Source organism: Phalaenopsis equestris, unplaced genomic scaffold, assembly GCF_001263595.1.
Source record: "Phalaenopsis equestris unplaced genomic scaffold, ASM126359v1 Scaffold000002, whole genome shotgun sequence".
In the NCBI taxonomy this organism is placed as follows: domain Eukaryota; kingdom Viridiplantae; phylum Streptophyta; class Magnoliopsida; order Asparagales; family Orchidaceae; genus Phalaenopsis; species Phalaenopsis equestris.
In genome coordinates this window covers 73,264,914-73,283,616 of record NW_018164444.1, presented here as the reverse complement: position 1 = coordinate 73,283,616, position 18,703 = coordinate 73,264,914, and the positions used below count along the sequence as shown (strand labels likewise).

The 18,703-nt window shown below is 34.7% G+C and overlaps 1 protein-coding gene across 1 annotated transcript in view; it reads left to right on the top strand.

The window, feature by feature from the left end:
* LOC110039311 (callose synthase 10-like) overlaps window positions 1-18,703 on the top strand; it is a 207,574-nt gene that overhangs the window by 59,619 nt on the left and 129,252 nt on the right. The window contains 1 exon segment of the mRNA XM_020744331.1: window positions 1,399-1,527. Coding sequence (XP_020599990.1) covers window positions 1,399-1,527 — 129 coding nt within the window.

The following is an 18,703-nucleotide window of genomic DNA, read 5'->3' as shown; positions in this document are numbered from 1 at the left end:
GGTATTATGAATTGAAAACTTCTGATAATAGAGTTTTAGGAGGAGGATAAGATGATAGCTTTTCATGGTGATCCCATTTTATGTATGGTCTAGGTGTCGTCAGATCTATTGAAGGCGATGACTAAGTTGAAGTGCTTACTACCTAAAGTTTAGAACGAGCTCAAAGGATTTCAGAGACCTACAAAATACTATCGGAAGTTCGTGAAGGGTTGCAATTCGATTATTTGACAGTTGACAAAAACTTTAATGAAGAATGACTTTTAGAGGTGGAAGGCGGCTGCCCAAACTTTTGAGAAGTTAAAAAATACCATGATGAGTGTGCTAGTGTTGTCTTTATCTTATTTCAACCAACCTTTCATGGTTGTGATGAATACTTTAGGCAATGGATTAGGTGTAGTCCTCATACAGTGTCAATGATCCATCAATTATTTCAATCTAGTGTTGATGACGAGAGTCAGACTTAAAGTCAATTTATGAGTGGGGATCATACGATTTGATCCAACAGGAGTTTTCCACCTTGAGGTTAATGTGATTTTAAGGGGGGAGGAGTAATGTTAGATCTGCGCATATGGAACCGACGACCTTGTGCTCCATTGAGTCGTTGCCCGCCAAAATAGTTTGAAGACTTATGTTAAGCTTAAGACAAAAGGGATAATTTAGTCATCTGTCAATTATTATTATGTGTTATAAGTATGACTAATATGTTATAGTTATGTGGTATTGTTGTCTTGAATTTTAGGTTAGGGTTGGGAGATCGACTTCCTATCAAATTGTAGGTGTTAGAGTTAGGGTTTTTTAGTGTATCCTACCTCTCTGTGAAGTAAAATAATTTTTTTGCCTTGTTCTCTATGAAAGTTCATCTCTTTCCTATCACAATCCAATCTGAAGAGCTCACTAGTCTGCATGGCTCTGTTCTAATTTCTTATTAATCCTATATATATATATACCATGTTATTTGCTATCCTTTATAGAAGTTCCCAAGACATTTAAGTTTTAATAGCCAACAAATATCTGTCGGATTTTAGATGGGTCTATATTGGCTCTGTTACTGATTGGTAATATTTTGGCTCTGTTACTGTATGGTTTGTCATCCTAGTGACATATGCATTTTGTTTTTCTAGTTTATATTGGTATTTTGAGCGATCATATTGTTGTTATCATTCCATGTGCATTGAAAGAATTATTTAACAAACATTGAAGTGCCTGGATCTATGATTTTCGCTTTTCTTCAATGTTGTTATGCCATTAGTTTAGTTCTCTGCATTGCGTCTTCCTGTCTTTTCTTTTTTTTTTTTTTTCATGTGAAAACAATGTTTGTTTTGGTTTTTATTTTCTCTTTCCTTAATGCATATGCTGCATTTCATTAGAATACTTTTTTCATCTATCTTTTTTGTGCAGATGGCGAAAGATTTGGATGCAATACTAGACCAACCTGAAGCTGTTCAAGCAAAATGCTGTACCAGTAGTGATGGTTATGTTTCATACCTGAACGAAATTATCACTCCAATATACAAAACTTTGGATGCTGTAAGTGCTTGAATCAAATTTCAATATTTTTTTTCTCATACCATTTAATGTTTAGTTTTAATTTACAGACTTTATGCGACCTACTGTATGTTATTACAACTTTCCTGTGTGTGATTTTAATTTATATTTCTTACTACTTGTACTACACTCCGTGGGGTTGCTCATTATTTCATACGTTTCATTTCTTCATTTTGTACTTTTTTTTATCTAAAATCAGTAATTTAGTTGACATACAATATTTTATAATTTTGATTTTTAAGTTGTATTTGAAACTTAAATGATGTAAACTTGCTTTGAATTTTACAACCAAATTTCTTTCATGCAGCTGCTGCCGCATACTCTGCTTTCTTTTTAATGCAAATGAATAGATGGTAGTTACCTTATCATGCTTTTATTTCACGATTTCATTGTAATTATAAATGGTATGCTGTGGAAAATTAGTCAAGTAGATGAAAATTTTTTTTTGGTGCTTTCCCTTTTTAAATGATAGTGTACAAGGGATGTGTTTATTTTAACAATATGATAACATTTATTGGCTGATTTTTTTGTTCTTGTGTGATAGATTTGGTTAATTTGGAAGTTTGAATTTTGTCATGCTGTCCTGAATGTAATTTACTTGTCTTTAGATAATAGATCCTGTCCATAGACCATTTCTTCAAAGAGAAGAAAAAAGGTTCTGTTTAATTGGGTTTACTATACGCTATCTTTCCTTTTATTTTTCCCAAACTAAGTGTTTGTTGGCATCATTGGCTTGTGCTATAAAGGCGATCATATTCCTTAGTGATTGTTATTGGAAGCACTTTATCTGCTGCTTCTTTTCTCTCAGTTTGTGTGCATCTACTCTTGAATCTGTGATAGTTTTGCGCTGCAGAGGTAAATATTATTTTCTTTTTTTGGTTGATATATAGTGCAAACATTTGCAAAATTCTTATAGTAAAATCGAATGAATTGTAGTTTGACATTTTGAAAACCTCGTCTACTTTCTGTATCACCATTATAAATGAATTTGTATGTATTAGTCTTTGAATCTCCAATTTATATTTTTTATTTTTTGCATGTAAACATACTACACATCACATTAGCTGTATTAAATAACCTTATTCTTAAGTTTTTATGCTTTGTTAACTGAGCAGATCTGTGGCACAATTTGTCTGAATATAATGTTTAAGATGTGTGAATGGCCTAGGAAAGTTGTATTATATGATTAAAAATTATCAGAATGAGCATTTGTCATATGCTTTCATTTATAAGGTTCCTTCAACGATACCCACTTTTTTAACTAGAATTTGAGAAATGTACTGATTGCATTTTAACCATACCATTTCTTGCATTACTGTGATAGTTTTGTTAAATAGCAATGTACCGTGAAGTGAATTCTCCACCCGTTAGTTATAACACAGTGTTGACTGTAAAAATTAAAAAATATTGTAAGATCAAATAAAACAAAATTTAAAACATGAACTGTTTCTGCCCTCAATCGTTTGATTTCTAAAAATTGTTCGCTCGTTAGGACCTCCGTGCTTTTCTCTTCGTTTTCTTTGGTTCGAACTGCCTGCTTTTCTCAATTTTCCTGCATAATAGAGAAATTGTAGATCGCTGGCTATGGTATCCATCGTCTTCCAGTATGTTCGAAAGCATTTGAAAACCAATTACTGCTCTCTCTTCTTGTGTTTGCATGATACCTCTCCGGCCCCTTCGCATCTCTTTGATTCGCTCATCCCTCCTCTTTCTCTACTTCGCAGCATGCAATGGTATTTCAATGTATGATCTCCACACTTCCCATCTTTCTCCTTCCTCTATGCCCAACCTGAAGTCTTGCCTCATACCAATTCACACATCTCACGATCCTGCTCCCTTTTGCTCTCTTTACTACATATTGAAACCTAGTCCACATATTGCTCCGACCTCTCACCCTAGCTTGACGAATCCTTAGCTTCACTGTTCGCATGGCCCCTCATGGACATAGCCACTAGTGAATTGAAGCCTCATCCTCTCGATCCTGTTCCTGACGCCGCACGAAACCACAAACCCTTTGTTCCTCTTATTGGAACTAAATCATATTGAAACTGAACCACTATTCTTCTTTGCCTCTTTTGTTTTTGAACTGCAAGTTGAGCGGCATCCATTCACCTCCATCGCAAGCCCAAGCCCAAGGCACCTAAAAATAAACCTCTCTCTATCATTTTCTTTAACCAAGAGAGAAAATGTGTTCCGCAAAATTCATAGTTTTTCCATCATCAACAATTCTACTTCTCTCACAAAGATATAAAAAGCTGGTGAACTTACCCGTTCGAAAAAGTTTGAGTGTTGTACAAGAAAATTTAAGTTTTTTTGGAGAAACTTGTGTTTGTGTTTGGTTTTTGTTGGCTCATTGAAGGCCCAACACGTCTTTTAAGACAGGTGGATTAGAAAACTTATTTTATTTCTCAACTGCAACATCTCATGACACTGATCAACGTGTCTCTTAAGACTGATGGACATGTTAGCATTGTCTTCAATACCACCTAAATTTTGGAGACTCCTAACATCAGATGAGTTTGAATTTGCACAATAACGTCAAATTTAGAGCATTTGGTCTTTTTAAAATAATTCAAAATTTTGAATTTGCTATGGGAAGTAATAGATCTAATGGTTGTATATTAGAAAGTTTGATAATAAGAAAACTAATAAAGATATTTTTTGTAATCTAATTGCATGATTTTCTCTGTATCAAAAATCTTCCTAACCTTTAGTGATTGGAGTTTATATAAGTTTTTAACAGATGTTTTCAATTGGGGAATACGAGATGGCTGGTTTTCTTCATATGGTATAAGAACCTGCCTTAGCACCTGGTCGAGGCCGCTCTTTGCTTGCTTTGGTCGTTTGTGCCGTCAAGGTGTTCTTTAGCTCTTCATTTGAGCTACAACCCTCACTCTTTATTCAAGTCGCAACCCTCATTTAGATCGCTCATCCCATTAAGACCATCCCTAACTCTTTATTTGTAGTCGTTTTGAGCTCACTTTGGTCGCTACTTCCATTATTCTCCTCGAAGCGAAGGTGATAGGGTTTTGAGCCGCAACCCTCGCTCATCTCTTTCATTTGAACGGATTGGCTCGCTCGTTTCTTACTTTTAAAGGAATCGCTAATGTTCTGTCCAAATGTTTCATTCCATTGAATGTTCCATTTGTTTTGTTTGTTTCCTGCGACCTAATGCTTTCACAATTTCTTTGGTTACAACTAGTCATCTTCTCTTGTTTTGGTATCATCTCGTCCGTGCCATTGCGTTGAGGAGTCCATCTTGAAGCGATTTTGCTTTTTGGCTTGCTCAAAACAAACAACATGGTCACAACATGATTGGTATTAGTTGATAACTCTCTTTTAACCAGACATTATCCAAATCTGTCAAAGATTCTTCTGTCTTCTTATTTACTCTGCTTACTCCCTCTTAACCTTATTTAATTCGTGTCAGAATCCTTTTTGGGGTCCCACAAACCAACTTTGCTGCTTTCGACTCAACTTCGTCTTCGCTATGGAGACCAAAGATGAAAAAGGATGTATGATTTGTGGCAAATCTCAAAATGAAAGCAAGAGAAAGGAAACGAAAGTTTTAAATGTCGCTAAAATCCATTTCACACTTACCGATTTTGTCCTGAAACCTAAAAAAACTAGCCGTTTGCTGCTCGTTGTCGTGTGTCTGTGTTTGATCCTGACTCTGGCTACAGTGCTGTAGGTGCGGGTTCAATAGAGCCGACAAGAACGTCGTGGGGAAGGAAGCTAATGCCGATATTAGCGTGAAAGAGTTCTTTACCGTGAACTGCAGCTACCACACTGCCACTCACCCTCACTGGTCTCGCGAAATTCCTTTGTCGAGTGTGATTAAGTCTCTGCCGTAAATGGGGGGAGAATTCAGAGGCTCTGGAAGCCGCCATTCGAGTGAATCAACTAATAAATGATGCTAGAGGTCGGTGGGGAGTAGAAATGGTATAGGATTTCAGAAAATAGTTAGGTTTAATTGAATTAAATAAACATAAATTTCAAATTTTATCTCTGAAATCGGTCATAATTTATTTATAGTATACATATTGAATTGATTGTTTTGACACGTAGAATGTTATAAACTTAACTCGATTGAAATCTTAGGAATCCGAAATCTGGAGTACATTTTAAATCGTTAATAATTTTGACCAATTTCTCAAAATGAATAGTTTCAACTAATATCACTTAACACTTGTCCATGCCATTTGGAACCACCAGCTCCACTTGTGATTATTGTCACAAACCCAACCATACTCGAGATAAATGTTCGAAATTCTATGAAAACCCTCTACACAAACCGTCTGCCAATTACTCCTCTCCTAAGGGTTTTAATGCAACATTTAAATCTACTGTAGTTCAACTTGGCTCCACTTGGAACACTCTAGAATCAACAAACTCTCTTCAGATACAAATGGAACAATTAATTAAACTTCTTGGATCCAGTCAACTCTTTTCCAGTCCATCGACCTTTCACGTCCGTCAAGGTACTAATCCTATGACACTCACTTCTTTTGTCTCTTTCAGTCCAGTGTTGCAGCTCAAATAGCTGGATGCTCTCAAGTTTTCTCGACATATTTATCCATGCTCTAGGAATGATACAATCAAAGTTGTTGATAGCTCCTGTAACTTTATTGTTGGTAAATGGTCGATTGTATTAACAATCGGTTTAGCTCTGGAATCGGTTAGTAATGTATTAACCTTGTTGTAATGTAACCCGTCGTCTATTAGTAAGCTGACACATCAGGTGGATTGCGTTGCTCATTTTTCTCCTAATTTTTGTGTCTTTCAGTATCGTCGTTTCAGAAGGATGATTGGAACTGCTAAGCGAGTAGCCAGACTCTATTTCTTCTAAAAGAAAGATGAAGTGTAAGAGAATATTTTTGCTAATAGTTGCGGTCTTTCTCGATTCTACTGAATGTCCTATTATGTTGTTGCATTATCATTTATGTCATCCTTGTTTTCAATATTTAAAACATTTATATGCGTTGATGTTTTTTAATAAAAGTCTAGCTAGTTTCAAATGTGAGATTTGTCAATTAGCTAAACATTGTCGCTTTCTTTATCCATCTCATGCTTAAATGTATTCCACTCCCTTTTCTCTAATTCACAACGACCTGTGGGGACTCTCTCGCACTCCCAATTATAATAATAAATGATGGTTCCTTACTTTAATTGATGACCACGCTCGAATGACGTGGGTTTATATCTTAGAAGATACGTTTGAAGCAGTTGCCATATTTTCACTCCATTTTGACTCAATTCAAAATTTCAATTCAAGTTCTTTGAACCAACATCGTCCGAGATTTTTTTTGTTCTGATTTAGGTGAGTTTTTTTTGGTAAGGACATAATCGTAGCTCATTTACGGACATTCGTCAACAAAATGGAGAGTCGAGAAAAAAACCAGCACCTTCTAGGAGTAGCTTATTCCATTATGTCTCAATCTAATATTCCGAAAAAATTTTGAAATGATGTTGTGCTTATTGCCACATATCTCATCATTAGAATTTCCACAAAAATTCATAACTTTAGAACTCCATTAGCCATATCGCTGTCATGTTTTCTTACACAAAAAACATCGAGATTTTTGTGTGCACGACCTTTGTTCGGAACTCTACCCTTAATCGTAGTAAGTTTGATCCTAAAATTTTTCTGTGCACGACCTTTCTTCGGAACTCTATCTCTAATCGTAGTAAATTTGGTCCTAGATTTATAAAATGCGTCTTCCTTGAATATTCTGCCACTAAAAAAGGCTGTCATTGTTTTCTTCTTTAAAAGTATTTCCTACTTCCCTGTCACTATTTCAAGTGAGTGGGAGTTTGTTTTCTTGGACACTGTTTCTTATTCGACTCTTGCAGATATTTTTCCAACCACTATATTCGAGGAGCCCTTTATCCCTTTGGATCCATCACCTACCAAATAATCAGAACCTCCTCTCATTCTCCGTGTCTGTACTCGACACACTCATGTTTCCATTTTAGAGCATGCTAAGTTTTTATAGGACCTGAAATCCACTTCGGGCAACATCCCCAGCATTAACCATTCTCCGGATGAGGAGGTAAGTTTTTTTGATATATGTAATCAGGCAAGCTCTCTATATTCTATGGAAAAATCTCTCTTTCCAACGTGTATCAATAAACTATGAAGCGTTTGTTGTTGCCCTGACAAGTCATCACCTCCCATCTACTTTTGAAGCAACATTAGCTGATCTTTTTGGAATGCCGCTTTAATGGATGAAATGAATGATCTTTAGCAGAATCATATAGGGGATGTTGTGGATCTTCCTCCAGGTAAGGAAGCAGTAGGGTGCCGCTGAATTTTTAGCTTCAAATTTAACTCCGATGGATTTTTTGAACGCGGCAAGACACAATTGCTAAAGGCTACTCACAGACATATGGAGTTGATTATGAGTAGATGTTTGCTCCGATTGCTAAATTAAACTCCATTTAGGTCTTACTTCTTCTTGTTGTGAATTCGGATTGGCCTTCGCTCTAACTGGATGTTAAAAATACTTTCCTAAGTGGAAATCTCACAGTGTACATGTGTCTCCCTCCAGACTTTGATTCTATTGTTCCCCGAGGCAAGTGTATCGACTGCCGAAGTCCCTTTACGGGATTAAACAATACTCAAGGGTCTGGTTCGATAAGTTCACAAAGGTGGTAATGAGATGATTTTTTCCAGGCTCAATCAAATTATACTCTCTTCTTTCAACATTCCTCTAGTGGAAAAATCACTATCCTTATCGTCTATGTCGATGATACTGTGATCACAGGTGATGATTTACTAACATCGGAGTTTTTTAAATGTATTCTTGCTACTTCATTTGAAACGAATAATTTGGGGTCACTTCGATACTTTTAGGACATAGAAGTTGCTCGGTCATCTCGGGGCATTTGCCCGTATCAACGCAAATATTTGCTTGATCTATTGACAGAGAATAACCTTCTTCTTTACAAACCAATGACGGTCCGAGTGGCTCTCAATGGATCCTAATGGAAATTAGCAGCTGTTCCCAATGCTGTTCCGGTGTAGAAGACTCACCACCGACTTGTGGGGAAACAATCCTCAAGTGCATGGTTCGACAAGTTCACAAAGGTGGTAATGAGTTATGATTTTTTTCTGGCTCAATCAGATTATACTCTTCTTTCAACATTCTTCTAGTAGAAAAATTGCTATCCTTATCATCTATGTCGATGATATTGTGATCACTGGTGATGATCTACCAACATCGGAGTTTTCGAAAGGTATTCTTGCTACTTCATTTGAAATGAAGAATTTGGGGTCACTTCGATACTTTGAAGACATAGAACTTGCTTGGTCATCTCGGGGCATTTGCCCGTATCAACACAAATATGTGCTTTGATCTATTGACAGAGAATAACCTTGTTCCCAATGCAGTTCCGGTGTACAAAACTCACTACCAACGAGTTGTAGGGACCATTTACCTCACTCATGTTGGTTTCGTCATTTACCGTGCATTAGGTATTGTGAGTCAATTTCTGCATGATCCCGATGAGCATGATCTCGGAGCTATCCACAGGATCCTTTACCACTTTAAAGGCACACCAGGCTCAACTTTACTTTTTTTGAGCCGCACCTCTTCTTCTATTGTTGTTTATATGGATGTAGATTAGGCTGGGTCTGTTCATGTTCGACGATCCATCTCAGGATATTATTCATTTGTGTGGGTAAATTTTGTCACGTGGAAAAACAAAAAAACAATTGGTTGTGGTCTGGAGCAGTGTTGAAGCTGAGTTTTGCTTCGTGTCGTTGGGTATCTGTAAAGTTCTTTGGTTACACAGCATGCTTCGTGAATTTGATATGCCAGCCTTTGCTCCTCTCCAGCTGCTCTGTGATAATAAAGCAACTATTTGTATTGCCTAATTCGGTTCAAAATGAACAGACCAAGCATGTGGAGATTGACAAACACTCCATTCAGGAGAAGCTAGATTCATGGGAGATTTGTATTTCATTTGTCCCATCCAATGATCAATTGACAGATATCCTTACCAAGAATCTTCTTCGATCATTGTTTGACGATTTCAAATCCAAATTGAATATAATAGACATCTATGCTTGAACTTGGGGAGGAGTATTGGAATTATTAGCCTAATCACTGCTTCAGTTATTATGAGCTTTCGTTTTCTTCCTTTATTTTTCATTTTCATATTTATGTATGTCCTAGTCGGTCTATTTTTTAATTTATGACTTTCTTTTTGTTTGGGTATTGTAATATGTATTTATATCCCTCTTCCCATCCATGATAGTATCAAGCTCTATTCTCAAAAGTTAACACAAAGTCATAATATGTATATAAATATTTTAAATCTGGAATGAATTTTATATTAACTTAAATTTCAGGGCATTTTTTGTAGTCAATTGTAATGATTAAAAATTTATTTGCACTATAAAACTTATGTAAGTAATAGATCAAAAACTTTCAAATTATGTGCTCTTCATAGCGTTCATATCAATGACTAATTTATTTCATATGAAGAATTACATGCGCTCATTAGCTCTTTTTTTAACCTAAAGTTCATGATTTAAAGTTTACACATGTTTCTTTAAGAATTGAATCTGCTTGTGCTCAATCGTGTTAAGCAATTAAGTTTGTTTGTCTTGAGAATGATAATTGTATTATAATAAAATAAATATTGCAATGCCTGCATGTTATCTGACTAACGTCAAAAGAGCCACATAAGCTATAAAACAATGTGCAAGTTAAAATCAACTAATTCGATCCACCTCACAATGACATGAGTCGATGAGTCTAGTATTAGTAATTCTCTCTAAATAATAAGTTAATGAATTCACAAGTAGAAATCACATACAAAGATCACCCTCTTTGGAAGAATCAGAGTTTACAAGATTAGTATTTTAATGATATTATAGTTACAAGTTTCTAATAAATTACAAATATACGTATTTCAATATTTAAATCCAAGTGATTGTAAATTTCAACTAAAACAGTTTACTTTCCAAGTTTATATATATATATATATATAAAGTAGTATTTTAAAAAAAACTAAGAAAATAGTTGATAATGCTAAAGTCAATCATAATGTTATGCCTGATTATTAACTAGCAATATGTAAAGTTGATAGGGTTCAAATCAAGCTATCAAATCCTTGTAATGGCTGTGAATTGAAATCTCAACCGGATTACTTAACTTTTAAATCAATTTCTACATCAAAATTTTGTAATAACTAATCATATAACTCGAGTAAAATTAAGTTATTTAATGTATAGAGTAAAATTAAGTTATTTAATGTATAAAGTAAAATCCATCCACGCTCTTTAACGTTTTGTTGAGGGTGAAATTTTTTATTGACCTCGGCTCACAAAAGAGCTAAGGTCATATTGAGTGCTTAATTATATTTACACTCAAAACAATCTTACTCGAGTAAAGACGAGATTCAAGCACTCTGTCCATGTGGTTTTCTTCTAATGGCTTCACAAAAAATAATAGTTACGATCAGTCCTCTTATCAGATGATTCTCCATTAAATGATACCATTAAATTACGTATATCCCCGATGATTTTCTACTTTTTGGATTATGAACCATAATGGTATATTCAATTGACAAAAAGCTTCTTTTAGTTAAGTTGGATTTTAATTTATCTCTTTTGAGAAATTTCCCTCTTGGATGTAGAAGGGTCTTATGGACAACAAAACCTGTGGTTGCTGAGAAGTATCTTTCAGTCTGGTTGGGTTGACTATTTCTTTTGCTGACTATATCGTAGACCACAACGACCTAGATTGACAGAATCATGAGGCCTTGATTGGTTTTTTCATTATTTCCCCCACCATTTGTTTTAGACTCAATGTGATAAATTGATCAATTTATAAAACCTAAAATCTTTTGCTACTCTACATTGAATATTCTATCTTTAATGACCGGCTGAAGTTGAAGGTGCCCTTTGGTTGTCGGGAGGGGTAATCAACTATAGGTGCTTGCATCTATGAAAATCCTCAAACCATAGATCTTAAAAGTTCTCACAAAATAAGAGTGAAATCTCTGTAATCCTATTTTCCTTTTGAAATTTTGGTTCAGAATAAAGACAAGTATCAATTCGAACTTTTGGAGCCCACTCAAAAGGTTTTTATTGCTTTGAATTTCAGATCATACTTCCATGCCATTATAACTTTTTTATTCGCCTACCAATAAAGACATGTAGGGTAATGAATGTGAAGATTGTCGTGGAATGTCATTTCTTAGGAAGTGTAGAATGGTTGAAGAAGTTGGAGATAAATAAAAGAGGATTTGATATATTTGGAGAATGAATGCCTTTGATGAAGGAGGCGCAAGATCAACAGAAAGAAAGAAAAATAATCAATAAAATATTAAAGGAAATGCTCAATAAAATATTGACAGAAGAGTCCATCTTTTATAGTTATGCTAAAAATAACTTTTTTATCCATTAACAACCTTTTAAATTGCAAGATTTTGGACTCTATCTTGATAATTATTTTTTAAAACAAATCCACTTTTAAATATATATTTAAGCAAAATTAGTACTATGTGGAGTTCTGAGTTTCTTATTTTAGTGTTATTGTCATTTGTTATATCATATTTCTTTATGTCTTGAGTTAGTTTATTTCTGGTAAAGTGCAGTAATTATATTTAAGTATGTCCTAGTTATTCTATATTATGAATGGAGAAGAGTATTAATTTGATTTTTGAGAAATATGAGACTACAATCTTCTACACCTTTCTACATGTTATCGGAGTTTGGTTACAAGCCTTGTCTCTCCTTTGCCTGTTGGAGTCTCTCCCTGGCAGCTGCCAGTCCATGCAAGCCCTCTATCGGTTTGTCTCTTCAAGCTCTCCTCTTCTGCCTTGTAGTTGATCCTTGCGGGCCGTCTCTCTGCTCCGAATCACATTCTTTTCTTCAATACATGCCATCACCCGCAGATCATGTCTGTGCTGCGAATCGGTCTCTGTGATCATCTCCCTGTGCCGATTGCGCCTTGCGATAATCTTCTTATGGATTGCTATTACACTTGATCGCTCCCTGCGATTATCTGTCCTTTGCATTTGCACCTAGCTGACCTCTGTTGTTTTCTGTGTTGGGAGGTTTAGTTCACTTTGCTGCAGATATCGTCGTGAAATCCCTGATCAAGCAATTGTCCACTGGATCATCTCTTTCTATTGGAATTCATAGAGAGTTGGATTGCTCTTTGTAGTTGAAATCCAAGAGAGTTGGACTTTCTTTCTAGTGGAAATTTCGATCTTGCGAAGAGAAGTGCAACGGCTGCAAAAACCTATTCAAGCTATCGGAACGTCTTCTGACCGTCGCTAGACCTCTCTGCTTGCGCAACATCAACAGTCGACTCCTCTTCGGTAACAATTACTCGCCAGACGTTTCTTACAACAGAGACCAACTTCCTCCCTCTAAAAAGTTGCATCCTTAAATACACACATGATTTATGATCAAGTACAATATGTACACGTTAAGTGCTATTCTAGAGGTTAATCTTCCCTTGTGCCAACAATTCAAGAAACTTGTTCACACAAAGGATAGTTGCCTGGAAATATATGAAAATTTTGCATAATGGAAACCCGAGCAAAGGAGGAAAATTCGGACAACAAGACTCATATTGCTACCTCATTTGAAGGGTTGACCTACTTCATCCCTCTCACCAAGAAATTTTTGGATGTGTTGAAGAAACTTTTTTTGAGCACAATCGAGCAACCTAACAACTTGATGATACACCAGGGTTCCACGTCCTTCTATCTCACTGATAATGAAAGATTTTGACCTTGGATGATAGATTCATTTGCTTTTGAGCACATGAAATGGGATATTCATTCTCTTACCAACTACCAAGAGTTTATCGATTATAAATTTGTTAGATTTAACGATAAATTTACTTCATGATTGTTGGGAAAAAGTGGAAGTCTTCAAAGATATTTGCTCTTTTTATGCTAGATGTTCCTTAATTAAATTGCAACTTACTGTCAGTTAGCAAGCTCATATAAGACTTGCACCGTGTTATTAATTTTCATTCTAAAATTTATGAATTTCTTGAAACACTAACACTTAAGAGTTTCAAGTGATGGATTTGGGCAAGGTGATCGACGATGCTGAATTGCGTCAAGATTTATACCAGCTCCAGAAAAACTATTCTTTTAATACATAAGCGTCTTCTTCACCATCCTTTTCCCATATTCTTGAGTTTGTTATGTTTGATTCTGTTGAAAGTCAAGGTCTTTTATGACATCATCGTTTCGGCCATCCAATTTTTTTTTATTTTTTAAAATTGTGCCTTAATTTTTATTGATGAAATATTAAAGTTTTTTTAGTTTGAATTCTGCCAATTGGCTAAAATACTTGTCCTGTATATTCTCTGTCCCAATAGAAATTGTCACATTCTTTCTCTATCATGTACTGTAATATTTACGGATCATCAAAATTGAAAATCATCAATAAAGCCAGCTAGTTTCTCTGTATAGTTGTCACACTAGAATCAATTGTATAATCCTCATTCAGGAAAATTTAAAACTGCACTAATCTTTCAGTGATTTCATAATATGAGTTACACTCAGTTCTAATATAAAATTCAAGTCGTCAAAATCGATAATGCAAAGCAGTAATTCAGTTTTATTCCTAGACAGTCTTGCAAAGAATGTACCATCGACGTGAGTTCTTGTGTTGAAACTTCACATCAACATGAAATTGTTGAGGAATAATTAGACTTCTTTTCAATGTATCTAGGTCTGTTATACTTTCTAATAATGTTCCAAAAGTTTTCTGAGAAGTTGCTGCGTTCTAAGCTAACTTCTTCATTAATAGAATGATAAGCAGGATTAATGGATTCAAAACCCCTCTCGATATTTAGATGGAAAAATACTCTCTTTTCAGAGCGTTCTTACAATCCTCCTTTAAAAATGTTTGGCTGTGTATCTTTTGTTCTTATTCAACCAGCCTTCTTGCTATCCTCCTTTAAAAACTTTTGGTTGTGTATCCTTTGTTCTCATTCACCCGCTAAACCGTACAAACTGTCTTAAAATTTATTAATTGTATCTTCTTTGGATATGCTTCTAACAAAAAAGGGTAAATGTGCTATTCTCTAATTACAAAAAAAAAAGTAGTATAACTCCATAGATGCTACCTTCTTTGAAAATCAATCTTACTATCCCAAATCTGATATTCAGGGGAGAGTTCAGGCGAATCTCGCACTTGGGATACTATTCTAGATACTCACAAAAATCACAAAAATCTAGAACCTATTCTCTTTTCTTCTAACCATCCCGTCTATCAAGTTCTACTAGTTGAGAGCACCCAAATTAAGATTGTTAGCAAGAAACTGTGTGTATATTTGGAGAAAGAAATTCATTGAACAAGATAAAGACTATTCACTGTCAAACTTAAATTCACAAATTTTTGAAGTTCCAAGGGAAATGAAATTCAGGGCAAAGTTGGAAAAATTATCCTATCCAAGATTATGTTGTCTATGGGATGTTATCGTCAACTTATAATAATTTATATCTAATATTGCAAGTGTGTAGATACCAAGTCTATGTGTGAAGTACTTCAAAGTCCATAATGGAAAAAGACAGCTGAAGAGGAGATTCAAGAACTTGATTTAAACGACACATAGATCTTTATAAAGCTTTCTCCACTGAAAAGATCAGTTGGGTGCAAATGGGTCTTCAATCTCTTGTACGAAGCAAATGGGAGCTTTGAGAGATTCAAGTTTATTTTGTTGGCCAAAGATTTCAGTCAGTTTTATGGAATAGACTATCAAGATACATTAGCTCCATTGACCAAGTTAAATACTGTCAGAATTTTTATTTCCTTGGCTGTAAACAAATATTAAGTGTTGCATCAAATTATTGTTAAGAATGCATTTTTAAATGGAGTCCTTGAGGATGAAGTGTATATGGAAATCCTACCAGGGTTGAGAAATAACTTGGTTAAACATTTGGTTTGTAAATTAAGAGAATCACTTTATGACCTCAAACAATCCAAGACTTTGTTTGACAAGTTTGCCAAGTCTATAAAATTTAATGGATACATCTAAAGCCAAGTAAGTTAACACTGTTCATTAAGAATACATAAGGGGGTAAGAAGACTATACTGATTGTCTTTGAAGATGATATGATCCTAACATGTGATGATAAAATGAAGATTAGGATGATTAAGGAGATCCGTGCCACTGAATTTGAAATTAAGGGTCTATGATCATTAAGAAACCTTCTGGTCATGGAAGTGGCCAGGTTCAAGATGAGTTTTGTGATATGATAAAGAAAATACATATTAGACCTATTGAAAGAGATAAGGATGTTGGGATGCAAACCTGCAGAGGCTCTTATGATTTTTAATGAAAAGTTACATTGATGGGGAGAAAAGAGATCAGTGAAAAAAAAAGATACCGGATATTGGTGGGTAAGCTTATCTAGTTGTCTTACACGAGACCTAATATCGTTTACTAAGTCGACATTGTGAGCCAACATATTAATGGTCCGATCGAAGAACATTTGGAGATGATTTGCAAAATATGTAGATTTGTTAAAAGGGCCTTGACTGAGGATTACTATTTAAGAAATCAGGTAATAGGGTGGTAGAGGTTTACATAGATGCTTGTTGGGCAAGATATCTTTACTGACAGAAGATCCACTTCTGAGTATTGTTCCTATGTCTTGGGAAATCTTGTTACATGGAAGAGTAAAAACCAAGTAGTCGTCTCTAGAAGTAGTGAAAAATTTGAGTACCAGACACTTGCTTTGGGAACTTGTGAAGGAACGTGGATCCAGAGTTTATAAAGTTGTTGGAATACTCTACGGTCAATCCCATAAAGATATTCTGTGTTAGCCAAGCCGCCATTTATATTGCAAAGAATTTTGTGCATGATGATAGGACCAAACACTTCAAGATTAATAAATATTTTATCTCTGAAAAATGTCAATGGCGTAATCTACATCCCAACTCATCTTCAAGTTGCTTATGTTTTAATTAAATCTCTACCTCCATGTAGGTTCACTTATTTAAATACTAAGCTCGGCTTTAATAACATCTATGACCCAGCTTGAGAGGGAGTTTGGATTTTTGAATTTTCTTTTTATTGTTATTCTTTTTTGTTATGTCATATTTCTTTCCATCTTGAGTTAGTTTATCTTTGATAAGTTGTAATGATTGTAACTAAGCTTGTCATTGTTTTTTCCTATTATATAAAAAGAAGAGTTGTAATTTGATTATTAAGATATAAGAAAATATGATTTTCTCTACCTTTCTACATTAAGCAATAAATGTCCTTGAAACCATTAATATGTACTTGAAGATTATTGAAGTCCCGACAATACATTTAATAATTTTGAAAATACAGATTGATGACTCGTGAGGATTGACTAGATTCATGTTTCTTCACTTCCTCATGTGCTACAATGTACTTTACTCTTAGAAGTTATAATATTGCTAAAGGAATGTAGGCCATTGCAGTTTTGCAAAGCTAGTGCAATGTTAATGACATGCATACTGAAGAACAGAGAAATGATAAATTTATTCTGAAGAAGAGATGATGATTGAGAAACCCTACTTGAGGGAGGGGCAAAGGGGAAACACAAGACTAAAGTTGCAATATTAATAAATGGCTCTGAACTTTGATCCTCAACAATGTCATTATAATTTTTGAAAGACTTCATGTAGTAGGGGAATTATTGTTGCTTGCAAATGGGCTATTTACGATTTAATAGTTGTGCTAGGGATTTTGGAATGAGGGTGTTTTTGTGTATTACTACCCAAGCTAATGAATCAAACTGGTGCAACTATGTAGGCCTGATGAAGTGATGAATATTTGCAGTGTTGTGAAAAAGAGCATTGTGTCAAAGGTCATTTATAGTGAATTATGAGGCATAGGTGGATCTATGTCGGATAACAATGCATGCATAATATTTTAAAACATTATTAACTTGCTGAGCGATGCAATTTCACATTTGAAATGCTTGGCTAATTTAAATTTTAGACTTGTATTTGTAATACAAGCTTGATGAGGAGTTTTGTACATTGATTTGTTGGATTAGCGAGTGCGAAAGAATTATGCACAAGCTATTAGGTGATACTTTTAGGATTTTTACAAAGCTTTGTCACTTGATATGGGGGGCATGTTGGTTTTATGGCACAATTAAGATGAATTCCTGAATTTTTTATGTTAAAAGTGGGTTGGATAGTAGACATGATATGAAATTTGAAGTAAGTTAATTTAGGCAGATTTTATGATTTTTATTGTGTTTAATATCTTCTTTCTTCATGTTCTAAAGATGATGGTTGGGGATAGCTAGGTGTTTTATGGTTTTTAGGTTTCCTACATTATTGCTATTATTATTATTATTGCTATCATTTTTATTGTTTTTTCTCTTTTTTTGATTTTATGAAAATAGTGATGTAAATGCAAAATGGGTGTGGTATATGGAAGGGGATGATGAAAAGCAAAATGCAATGAGATGATTAGAATATACTTTTTAGTGCTATTTCCCCATCTTTGAATTTCAATGATATCAATTGTTGATGAACATCCATTAATGGAAAACGCTGTGATTAAGTTTTGATACATGATTTGTTTGGGGAAGCAAAATTTTGTGTAGAAGGGGGAACTAGAGAGAATAAGAAGTGGATTTAGTAAAATAGAAGTGTAATTGCTCAATTGAATGGTAGCAGGAGGTAGAGATAAAGAAAACACTAGGAAACTATAAAAGGGAGAATCTATCCCTGGATGGGATGTCAAAAGATATCCTTCCCTTGTTCCATCTTTAACCATCTGAATTACCAAATTGACATTTAAAATTTGAAATATTCCTCTAAACTTTTACAAATGTGTAACTAGTCTGATTTAACAAATGACATTTAAAATACAAATTATTAATTTTAAAACCAAATTTGGATGACCATTTGGTCCTTTTAATAGCGCTGAAAATACTAGCTCATCAAGTTAAAATAGATTTTTTTGCATTAACTACCCAGATTCTTCTGCCAGGCAATCGCACAACCTTGGGGAATGATTGGTGACATACGATTAAGTGTATATGTGAGAGAGAAGAATAGAAATTTTTTAGTAACAGCATGCAAATGTGGCATGCTAAGTTTTGACACAATAGTGTGTGTGTGTATCTATATATATATATATATATATGTGTGTGTGTGTTTTATTTATTTAGAGAAAAA